Here is a 10,915-nt window from a genome sequence, read left to right as displayed (position 1 = left end):
AAGGGGCCGAGGGGGGGGGCTCGGTCCTTGCTCCCCCCCCCCCCAGCTTTTACCCCGCCAGGTTTTGGTCCCAGCACTGTCACAGTCTCCTTACACTGGAAATGCCCCCCCGGGGGTCCTGGGGCTCTCCGTGCCCCCCCACCCCCCCCCGGCCAGGGTGCAGGGTGGGGTGGGGGGGCGCAGCCAGGCCGCTTGCATGTGCTTCAGCAGCGCCGTGACGGGGGCAGCGTGTGCCCCCCCCCCCCCCCCCCCGAGAAGCCATAGCCCCCCGCCCACCCCCAGCCCCTGGCCGTGGGGGGGGTTGGTTTGGGGGGGGGGGGCGAGGCCTGTGTAGAGCCCTGTAAATAAACCTGGATGTGTAATAACTTTGTACTGGCATTTTTCTGTATATTTGCAATATTTGGGTTATTAGAAATAAAGCCAAAACGGACCGTGTGTGACCTGATCTGTGTTGGGGGGGAGGGCACGGGGGGGGCACGGGGGGGGGGCACCTCTTGCTGGCAGGGGTGGGGGCTGCTGTCAGCTGATTAAAAAGACCGAAATTTATTGCAGTTTAAGGCAACGCACCACGACCCAGCTCACAGGCACACGACACGTCCATGCACGTAGAAAAATGACTGGGGGGGGGGGGGGGGAGATGTAGGGACCCCCCCCGGCCCTCAATGCGAGGATAAAGGGTGGGTGACCTGGGGTCGGGGGGGGACGACATGGGTGGCCCCTGGGGTTGGGGGGACGGGACACAGGGGGCGCCCCAAAGGCTCCCTGTGAGCAGTGGGGGGCTCCCCCTTCTCCCCCCCCCCCCCCAGCTCTCATGGGTCAGGGTCCTTGGGGGGGGGGGGTGCAGGATGTGGCCAATCCCCCCCCCCCAAATCCAGTTTCTGTGGGGCAGGGAGGGACCGGGGGTGCCTGGCAGTGATTTATCCCTCGGCTGAGGACGGGGGGGGGGGGGGGCTCTGGCCACGTCCCCACCCGTCACCGGGGCCGGAGCGGGGTCCTCGGGGACACAGCGGGGCCGGGAGCCGTCAGGGCCGGGGGGGCGGCAGCGGGGGGCCGGGGGGGTCTGGGCTGGGGGGCGCGGGCTGGGGCTTGATGCCGCGCGCCTTCATGTAGGAGATGAACTGGTCGGGGATCTCGGCCAGCACGTCCTTGGCCAGGCGCGCCATGCTCAGCACCTGGTTCCCCGTGCGGTCGATGTAGTCGCGGAAGGGGACAAACTGGGGGGGGGGGGCATCAGGCACGGCCCCATGGCGCACACGCCCCCCCCCTCCCCCCCCAAGGTCCTGGAGCACCCCCACGGCCCAGTGCAGCCCTACCTCCCCGAGCACCCCCAGGCCCCCGTGTGTCCCCATGTCCCGGGGCACCGCGCTGTCCCAAAGTGTCCCCAGCACGTCCCCGTGTCCCAGCGTGCACCCCCCCCCAGCTCCCCGTCCTTCTGCCTCGCCCTCATGCCCCAGCGCATCCCCAAATCCCAGCCCACCCCGCATCCCGCTGTGCCCCCCCCCCCCAAGCCCAAGTGCCACCCCCATGTCCCACTGTGCCCCCCCCCATCCCCCATCCCCACGCATCCATCATCCCCATCACCCCCCCCCCCCCCCCCAATACTGGGACAGGCCAGTGGCCCCCAGGACAGCAGGGGCCAGTGGGGGACTCTGGGGCGGGGTGGGGGGGTGTGGGGGGGTGTCACGCTGCACCATGCCGTGCTGGGCTACCTGCACGATGTCGCGCTCGGCCACCTTCCCGCGGGAGGAGATGCGGATGTCGTCCCCGTCCAGCTCCACCATGGCTGCAGGGCACAGGCGGGGGGGGGGGGGGGTGAGCAGCACCGGGGCCCCCCCAGCGGCCCCTGGCCCCCCCCCCCCCCCCCCCCCAGCGGCACCGGGGCAATCTCCCGCTGACACCACACGCAGGCAGGGCCGGTTCGTCAGCGGGATCTCCTCGGAGAGCTTTAATTCAGCTTTTGGGCATGCCCCCCCCCGCCCCCCCTCCCCCCCCCCCCCCGAGGGAGGCGAACCCAGCCATAACGAGCGCCGCAGCTCATAATCAGCGGCTGCGGGCTGCGGCGCGCCACGCTGAGCCGGAGAAAATTAAACTCGGATTTCCCCCGTGGCCAAAGGCAGCTGCAGCTCCCCCCCCCCCCGCCACCCCCCCCCCCCCCGCAGGCCCTGCAGCACAGCCTTACCATCGAACTCGGCCTGTCCGACCCCCACGATGATGATGGACATCGGGAGCTTGGCAGCCTGCCGGGCCCGGAGTTTGGGGGGGGGGGGGGAAGGCACCGGATTTATTGCATGCTGCTGCACCCCCCCCCCCCCCCCCTTGTCACCAGCAGCACCGCGCGGTCCCCAGGGTGCCGGGTGTTTGCCCGCGGTGACCGTGTGGGGGGCAGCAGGCAGTGGCGCGTGACACCCGCGGGGCCCCCACATCGCTCCCCATCATGTGTCCCCCCCGCCCCCCCCCCCCCCCACCGGCACCGAGTGCTGCTGCTGCTCGGCGTGGGAGCGCGGAAGCTCGCGGCGCTTTGTCTGCGCGCCCGCTGGGCCCGGCGCTGCCAACACCTGCGCTCGGTGCCGCCACGGGCGTCCCGCGCCCGGCACCATGCACCCCGCCCCGGTGCCGCGATGTGGGTGCCGTGGTGTGGGTGCCGTGATGTGCGGCCTGCCCCGGGCCTGCGACGTGCATCCCGTGTGGGTGCCGTCCTGTGCCTCCCGCGTGGCTGCTGTGACGTGCAGCCCGTGTGGGTGCCGTTCTGTGCATCCCGCGTGGGTGCTGTTCTGTGCGTCCCCTGCGGGTGCTGTGACGCGCATCCCGCGGGGGCGCCGCGCTGAGCATCCCACCTCGGAGGCGCAGAGCGCATCCAGTGCTCGCCCCTGCGCTCTGCATCCTGCCTCGGGGCCCCGTGCACATCCCAGCCCCGGCCCCACCGACCAAAGCACCAGGGACAGGAGCCCCTCATCCTCCCGGGACCCCCAGCCTCCAGCCCCAAACTCAGCACAACCACGGCAGCCGGAGCCCTGCGCACCCCCTGCGCCTGCTGCCGGGCCAGCGCCACATCCCCCAGCCCGGCTGGCGCGGCGCTGGCAGCCGGAGGGCAGGGGCCGAGGGCCCCCAGCAAGCCCCAGCGCGGGTGATGGCACCGAGCTGCCCCCAGCCGCCCCCGCACTGCGGCTCTGCCACGAAATATTAAAAAGCGGCAAGCAAGAAGCACAAAAGCTTCTCGCCCTCCTGCCCTGGCCAGCAGCCGAATTGCTGGGAAGCGTGGACCCAATCCTCCTGCCCGGTGCGTGGGAGGAGGGGGCAGAGGACAGAAAAAGCTCATTTATTAGGTTATTGCACCCTGCACCCCCAGCCCCTTTTTGTGCACCAGCATCCTGGGCCCCCCCGAGCGTCTGCCTGGTTGGAGCACCCCAGCACAGGGCACCCCCTGTGCCCGGCCGATCATTGCACCCCAATACCCTGGGGTGTCCCTCGGTGGGGAGTGCGCCCTGGTGCTTCGGGGCACCCCCTGTCCCCAGCAGGTCATTGCACCTTGCAGCAAGCCCGTGCACCCAGCCTCACGCTGCACCCTAATGTTTTGGGGCACCCCCATGCACCCAGTTGCACCCTGCACCCCAGCGTTTTGGGGCACCCCAGGCACCCAGCCGGGCACCGCACCCCCCCAGCCCCGCGGCGCAGGACTCACGTTGACGATGGCCTCCTTGGTCTGCGCCATGTCCGAGATGACGCCGTCGGTGATGATGAGGAGCACGAAGTACTGGGAGCCGTCGGGCACCGCCGCGGCCGAGCTGCGGGACGGCTGCTGAGCACGGGGCGGGGGGGGGGAGGGCCGGACACAACCCCCACCACCGGGGGGGACTCGGGGCAGGGACGTCCCCGTCCTTACCGGGCCACGTGGTTGACCACGGGGGCGAAGTTGGTGGGGCCGTAGAGCTGGACGCTGCGCAGGCTCCGGTGATAGGCCTCCAGGATGCCCTCGATGCCGCTGCACGAGGGGTTGGCCGCATCGCCGTTCTGCGGGCACGGCGCCGGGTGACGGGGCCGCCGCCACCACTGGCCCCCCCCTCCCCCCCCTCCCCCCCCCCCCAGCAGCGCCCCGAGACTCAGCCTCACCAGCGGGAACTCGTGGGACACGCGCCCGTCCGGCGGGATCTTGGCGCCGAAGCCGAGCGCCGGGAACATCTTGTCACTGTCGTAGTCCTGGATGATCTCGCCCACGGCCTTGAGCGCCATGGTGTAGGCGTTGAGCTGGTAGGGGCTCAGGTAGTGCAGCGAGGTGGACTGCGAGGGGTTGCCTGCACCGGGGGGGGGGATCAGCCCGTGGTCCTGTGCCCCCCGACCCAAACGTGTCACCGTAACGAGCCCCCGGGAAGCAGCCGGCGGCTCCGCTCACCGTTGGACGCGGTGAAGTCGATGGCCACCGTGAAGTTGATTTGGGTCCTGGGAGGGGAAAAGCGGCTCTGAGGAGCTGGCGGGAGGCCCAAGGACTGGCCGTGCACCACCCCCCCCCCCCATTCAGAGCACGCTCTCTCAGCGCCGAGGTTTCACGAGGGACCCAAGGGACCCGCTCTGGGCACCCCACTGGGTTCTGGGGACGCCGCTGCCCGCTGAGCCCATTTCACGGGGGGCTGCTGAGGCTCACCCGCCCCTGATGTAGTCCAGGAAGGTGTGGTCGGACTCCACGGCGAAGGACAGCAGCGTCACCTGCCAGGGACAGCGGGCTGAGCAGGACGGCGGCGGCACCCCGCGCCCGCCCGCCCGGCCCTCACCGTCCCCGAGTTCAGGTACTTCTTCTTCTTCATCTTCTTCCGCGGGTTCACCACCTGCGAGAGGGGAGGCCGGGGGGGGCGCTGCTGGGCTGGGGGGGCCTGCCCCGCACCAGGGGGGCATCCCAGGGCCGCGACACCCAAGGGTGCAGCACGGGGACTGCAGCACCCATGGGTGCAGCGGGGGCACCCCGGTGCCACAGCACCCACCCCCGCGCCCTGTCCCCCTCCTCACCTCGTAGACGTTGAACTGGCTCTGCCCCCGCGCCAGCTCCCGGTAGCTGGTGGTGAACTCGCCGATGAAGTCGTGGCTGCGGGGTGGGGTGGGGGGGTCACCGTCACCCGGGGCGCGGGGACGTGGCGGGTGGCCCCAGGGACCCCCCCCGGCTCACCTGCCGTCACGGTCCCAGTCGTACACCTCCACCTTGATGGCCCTGCAAGGAACGGGAGGTGGGGGGGGGGGGGTTCGCGGCTGGCACCCGCAGACGCGCCCCGCGCTCACCCTGCCCCGCGCCGGGGGTGGCAGCGGGGACAGCAGGGACAGCCCCAGCGCCCGCTCCCGGCGAGTTTGTTTTGACGCCTCCGTGGGCCTTTTCTCCTTCCTCCTCCTCCTCCTCCTCCTCCTCCTCGGCCGTTTTCGGTGGGATATTTTTATCCACCGTTGCCACAGCAACGTCCGACACGGGGCCAAGCCGGCGGCGGCAGCGCGACGCCGAGACGCCGCTCACCGGGAGCCGGCACCGGGGCTGAGCCGGGGGTGGGGGTGGGGGGTGGGGGGGCCGGGGCGCAGACCCATTGCTCAGACCGGGAGCCTGAGGCGGGAGGAGGGGGAGCGGGCGCGGGGCGGCCCCGTGGTGCCGAGGCCCCGGGGCTCACCGGTCGTAGTCGCCGTTGCAGAGGGCGCGCACGGGGATGGCGAAGGCCGGCCAGACCGGGTTCAGCGTGTTCCTCACCACCTCCGTCTTGTGGCAGATGGTGAAGCTGCGGGGACGGGGCGGGGGGACAGGGTGGTCACCCCCCCAGGTGGCTGACCCCCCACCCACCACCCAGGGGTGGCTCTTGGAGACACCCCCCCCCCCCCTCCCAGCGCCACCCCCACCCCACTGGGATGCACGGGGGGTCCTGTGCCAGCCTCGGGGCCGTGACCCCCCACCCCTCCCCGGGTGGCAGCAGGGCTGTGTCCTGTCATGTGTCCCCCCCCCCCCCCAATGGCCGCGTTTCGGGGCTGCTCACGTCCCGTCCTCGTTGCTCCGGTAGAAGACCATGAAGGGGTCGGACTTGCCGAAGAAATCCTTCTTGTCCAGCTTGTTGGCGCAGAACTGCAGCGTGGCCACGTCCTGGGGCGAGGGGGTGTCACCGCCACGGACCCCCCCCGCGGGCCTTGGGGTCCCGACGGGAGTAGCCAGGGTGTGGGGGGGCTCCGGCCCCCATCTTCACCCCACAGAAGCATGGAGGAAGGCCCCAGGCACAGCCGTGGGGCTCTCACCCCCCGCCTCCCCACTCACCCAAGTGGCACAAGAGGGGGGGGGGGGTCCCCAAACTGCCCCCCCCCCCCACACACACCCCTGGGGCCGCCGCTCACCCTGCAGTTGCCCAGCTCCTCGGCGAGGAGGATGATGGTGCCGCACTTCTTCCCGGGGATGCCCCTGTGGGACCGGCGGTGAGGGGGGGCACACGGTGACACGGGTGTCCCTGCTATGGGGGGGGGGGGGAGCAGTGACCCGTGTGCCTGGGGAGCCGGGGGGGGCACCCCAATGCTCACCCGTTGGAGAGGGCCGGAGCTGGCTTCTTGCCGCGGGGGTGCGCGGTGACCGTCCCCATCCTGCGGGGACATGCAGCGCGGTGACGGGGGGGGGGGGGGAGAACAGCGCCCAGCCAGACCCCATGGGGAAACTGAGGCAGGGCTGGGGGGGGGGGACACACTCATCCTGTGGGGGAGCAGCCCGGAGCCACGCTATCTGCACCGGGCTCTGCTCTCCATCCCAGACACCGCCAGGGCACAAGATAAGGACCCGGGCGCCATCACCGTCACTGTCACCCGCGGGACGCCGGGCACCCAGCCCGCTCTGACCCCCCCCCCGCCCCCCCGCACCTCCCAGCCCCGCTCACGTCAGCGGCTTCTCCAGGCGGCTGCCGGCCGAGCCCACGATCTCACCGAGGGTGCAGAAGGCCTGGCCCAGGAAGTCCTGCGGGAGTTTGGGGTCAGCACGGCGTCCCCAACCCCGTCCCCATCCCCATCCCCGTCCCTGTCCCGTCCCCATCCCATCCCATCGTCCCTGTCCCCGTACCCCGCAGCCCCACGGGGCTGGTGCCGTACTCACATGCTTGGAGAGGTCGGGGCTTTTGGAGTCCACATCGTACCTGTGGGATGGACGGAGCGTGGCAGCGGGGATGGGGACGGGGATGGGGATGGGGCCTGGACACAGATGGGGATTGAGATGGGAGAGGGATGGGAGTGGGAGTGGGACAGGAGGCACGTGGGGATGGGGGACGGGGACGGGGATGGGGAATGGGGATGGGGGACGGGGATGGGGATGGGGTTGGGGAATGGGGACAGGGATGGGGATGGGGAATGGGGACGGGGACGGGGATGGGGATGGGGATGGGGATGGGGTTGGGGATGGGGTTGGGGATGGGGTTGGGGATGGGACCGGATGGGACCAGCCCCCAGCACCCGCCTGGCTCAGCCGTGGCAGCACAGCCCGGTGCCTGGGGGGCCGTGGGGCCGTGGCACTCACAGGTCGAAGCGCAGGTTCTGCTTCTCCTCGAAGAAGTAGTCGAGCACGAACTTGCGCACGAAGTCGGGGTTCAGCGAGTTGTCGATGACCTCGGTGCGGCCGAACTGGGGGCAGCGCCGCGGGCGTGGGGCCAGGCGGGCCGGGGGGGCCGGGGGGGGGGCCAGGTGCCCCTTTGTGCGGCAGCGCGGGGCTGTGCCGCCCGGCCCGCCCGCTCATTACGGCCCGGAGCCCCTCAATTAACCAGCGGCTAATTACAGGGCACGCGGCGGCGGGGCGGGAGCGGGGGCTGCGGGAGCACCCCCTCCCCGGGGCCGGCAGCGCTGCTTGGCCGCCTGCCCAGCGCCCCAGCATGCTGATTGGCTGCCTGCCCGGCACCCCAACATCCTGATTGGCTGCCTGCCCAGCGCCCCAACATGCTGATTGGCTGCCTGCCCAGCGCCCCAACATGCTGAGTGACCAGTTTGGCAGCACCCCGACATGCTGATTGGCTGGCACCCCAACATGCTGATTGGTTGGTTCAGCAGCACACCCACCCCGACATGCTGATTGGTTGATTTGGCAGCACCCCGACATGCTGATTGGCTGGTTCAGCAGCACCCCGACATGCTGATTGGCCGGTTCGGCTGCACCCCGACATGCTGATTGGTTGATTTGGCTGCACCCCGACATGCCGATTGGCCGGTTCGGCTGCACCCCGACATGCTGATTGGCCGCGCAGCGGGGCAGGGCCGGACGCTCACCTCCCGCCACTGCTTGGTGTCGAGGCCCTGGGTGTAGAGGACGCAGACTGGGGGCAGAGGCGGCAGCGCTCAGCGCGGCCCCGGCCCCCCCCAGCCCCCCGGGACCCCCGGGACCCCCGGCCCCGCTCCCGGCCCCACTCACGCGGGTCGGACTTGGAGAAGGTGTCCTTGTCCAGGAGCTGCCTGCGGGGAGAGGCCGGGCCGGTGGGGAACTGAGGCACGGGCACGGCGCGCTGGGGGTGTCCGTGCGCCGGTGTGCACGGCCGTGTGTCGGTGCACACCCACATGTCGGGGTGCGCACGGCCGTGCATCGGGGTGCACGGCCGTGCGTCGGTGCACACGGCGGCGTGTCGGGGCGCGCACGGCCGTGCGTTGGGGCGCGCGCACAGCCACGTTTTGGGGTGCACACCCATGTGTCGGTGCACACCCGCATGTCAGGGGGCACACGGCCGCGTGTTGGGGTGCACACCCTCGTGCCAGGGTGTGCACACCCACACATCAGGGTGCACACGGCCACGTGTCAGGGCGCACAGCCATGTGTCAGGGCGCACCGCCCCGTGTCGGGGCGCACCCCCGTGTGTCGGGGCGCACACCCCTGTGTGTCGGTGCACACCCACGTGCCGGGGTGCGCACGCCCGGGCTGCGGCAGGGAGCAGCGGCTCGGGGAGTTTCTCCAGTCCCCGATGGAGTGGGAGGAAAATAGGTCGGAGCGGCCGCGGGCAGCACGGCCGGGGGGGGGCACCCAGCGCTGCACCGGGGACCCCCCCCAGCACCACGACCCCGTGCCCCCAGCCCTCTTGAAGGGGTGCGGGGGTCCCAGGGGGGTCCCAAAGCACAGCGGGGCTCAGCCCTCGCTCAGGGCTGGGGTCTGGGGGGGGGACCTGAGGCAGGGAGGGGGCGGTGAGGCCCCCCCTGGGCAGTGAGCGTGGTGCCAGTGCGGGGGGGTCCGGGCGTCCCGGGGCACGAGGCGATGGGTGACAGGCGGCGGCAAGCCCCAGCAGGCACCGGGCACGGGGGGGGGTGCACGGGGGGGGCCTGTGCGGGGAGCCCCCCCCAGAGGGGGGCAGGATGGAGAGGAGGAGGCTCAGGGGGATGGGGTGGAACGGCCCCCCCCTCCTGCACACCCCCAGAGCCCCCACTCCCTGCCCCTCCAGTTCACCCAGTGCCCTGCACCCCTTTGCCTCCCAGTGCCCCCAGTGCCTCCCAGTGCCCCCCATAACTCCCAATAACCCCCCCCCGTGCCTCCCAATAACACCCCCGTGCCTCCCAGTGCCTCCCGCCGTGCCCTGTGCTTCCCAGCGCCATCTGCTCTCCCAGTGCCCCCCAGTGCTTCCCAGTGCTCCCCAGTGCCCCGTGCTTCCCAGCCATCTCTGCTCTCCCAGTGCCCCCCAGTGCCCCCCCATGCCTCCCACTGTGCCCTGCGCTTCCCAGCGCCATCTGCTCTCCCAGTGCCCCCCAGTGCCTCCCAGTACCCCCGCAACCACTGGGTTCCTGCAGCACCGTACACCCCGTGCTCCCCCCGGCTCCCCAGTGCCTCCCAGTACTCCCAGTGCCCCCCTCCTGCATCCTCCCCGACTCTCCCAGGGCCCCCCCCCGCCCCCAGGTCCCCCCGGTACCGTTCACCCCCTGATCCCCCCCGCTCCCCAGTGCCTCCCAGTGCCTCCCAGCACCGCGCGGCACCAACCGCCTCCCGCTCCCCCGCTGCCCCCGGTGCCCCGCGCCCGGTGCCGCTCCCCCACCTGCAGGACACCGTGAGCTCCACCTTGGTGGCCGGGACGGTGCCGGTGCCGGTGCCCGGTTCCAGCGCTCCCAGGCCCGCCATGCCCCGGCTCCGCCCCGCCCGGGGCCGCCGCCGCCGCCGCGCTGCTCCCGGGGCTGCCCCGGTGCGGCTCGGGGCTCCCGGTACCGCGCGCTGCCGCAGCGCCGCCGCCCCCGGGGCTGCCCCCGGAGCCTCCTGCGAGACCGCCCCGGTACGGCCCCGGTACGGCCCCGGTACGGCCCCCGCGCCGCCCCCGGCATCGCGCGGGGCTCCCGGTGCCCCCCCGCTGTGCTCCCAGTATGGCCCAGTGCTCCCAGTGCCGCTCTGCTGCGCCCCCGGTATCTCCCAGTGCCACCCCACTGTGCCCCCAGTGCCTCCCAGTGCTCCCAGTGGTGCCCCGCTATGCTCCCAGTTTGGTCGAGTGCTGCCAGTGCCACTCTGTTGCGCCCCCAGTATCTTCCCGTAACGCCCCACTGTGCCCCCAGTGTCTCCCAGTGGTGCCCCACTATGCTCCCAGTATGGCCCAGTGCTCCCAGTGCTGCTCTGCTGCACCCCCAGTATCTCCCAGTGCCACCCCACTGTGCCCCCAGTGTCTCCTAGTGCTCCCAGAACCGCTCTGATATGCCCCCAGTAACTCCCAGTGCCACCCCGCTGTGCTCCCAGTACGGCCCAGTGCTCCCAGTGGTGCCCTGTTGTGCCCCAGCGCAATCATCTCTCAGTGCTCCCAGCGCCACTCTGCTGCATCCCCAGTATGGCCCAGTGCTCCCAGTGCCGCTCTGCTGCACCCCCGGTATCTCCCAGTGCTGCCCCACTACGCACCCGGTGCCTCCCAGTGCTCCCAGTGCTGCTCTGCTGTGCCCCCAGTATCTCTCAGTGCTCCCAGTCCCACCCTCCTGCATCCCCAGTATGGCCCAGTGC

General features: G+C 71.5%; 1 protein-coding gene across 4 annotated transcripts; it reads right to left on the bottom strand.

Moving 5' to 3' along the window:
• Nucleotides 1-800: 800 nt before the first annotated feature.
• Nucleotides 801-10,112, bottom strand: CPNE5 (copine 5). 4 transcript variants are annotated; one of them, XM_040536055.1, is made up of 21 exons: nt 9,978-10,112; nt 8,381-8,421; nt 8,239-8,285; nt 7,499-7,602; nt 7,082-7,121; nt 6,870-6,946; nt 6,523-6,582; nt 6,343-6,406; nt 5,994-6,097; nt 5,637-5,741; nt 5,153-5,194; nt 4,996-5,071; nt 4,764-4,817; nt 4,637-4,698; nt 4,388-4,434; nt 4,108-4,289; nt 3,881-4,008; nt 3,680-3,782; nt 2,180-2,237; nt 1,710-1,783; nt 801-1,214 (listed from the first exon to the last, which is right to left on the bottom strand). In XM_040536055.1, exons 1-21 carry the CDS (start codon nt 10,058-10,060, stop codon nt 1,023-1,025), a joined length of 1,743 nt encoding a protein of 580 aa, XP_040391989.1. In that variant the 5' UTR covers nt 10,061-10,112; the 3' UTR covers nt 801-1,022. The 4 variants fall into 4 exon arrangements, with proteins under 4 accessions (XP_040391989.1, XP_040391987.1, XP_040391988.1 ...); XM_040536053.1 differs by lacking the exon at nt 9,978-10,112 and having other exon boundaries at nt 8,381-8,740; XM_040536054.1 differs by lacking the exons at nt 4,764-4,817; nt 9,978-10,112 and having other exon boundaries at nt 8,381-8,741.
• Nucleotides 10,113-10,915: the final 803 nt, after the last annotated feature.

Source organism: Cygnus olor, chromosome 24 (genome assembly GCF_009769625.2).
Source record: "Cygnus olor isolate bCygOlo1 chromosome 24, bCygOlo1.pri.v2, whole genome shotgun sequence".
NCBI lineage: Eukaryota > Metazoa > Chordata > Aves > Anseriformes > Anatidae > Cygnus > Cygnus olor.
Note: the sequence above shows the minus strand (reverse complement) of the source record. Positions and strands in the feature narration are given on the sequence as shown.

Excerpts from the sequence above, each read along its gene's own strand:
- CPNE5 (XM_040536053.1), bottom strand. The coding sequence starts at position 8,651 with ATGGGTGTGCACCCCAAAACGTGGCTGTGCGCGCGCCCCAACGCACGG. Across the intron at positions 6,407-6,522 it reads GCTCCGGCCCTCTCCAACGG|GGGCATCCCCGGGAAGAAGT; the intron begins GTGAGCATTGGG and ends CCGGTCCCACAG. Across the intron at positions 4,009-4,107 it reads TGTCCCACGAGTTCCCGCTG|AACGGCGATGCGGCCAACCC; the intron begins GTGAGGCTGAGT and ends CCGTGCCCGCAG.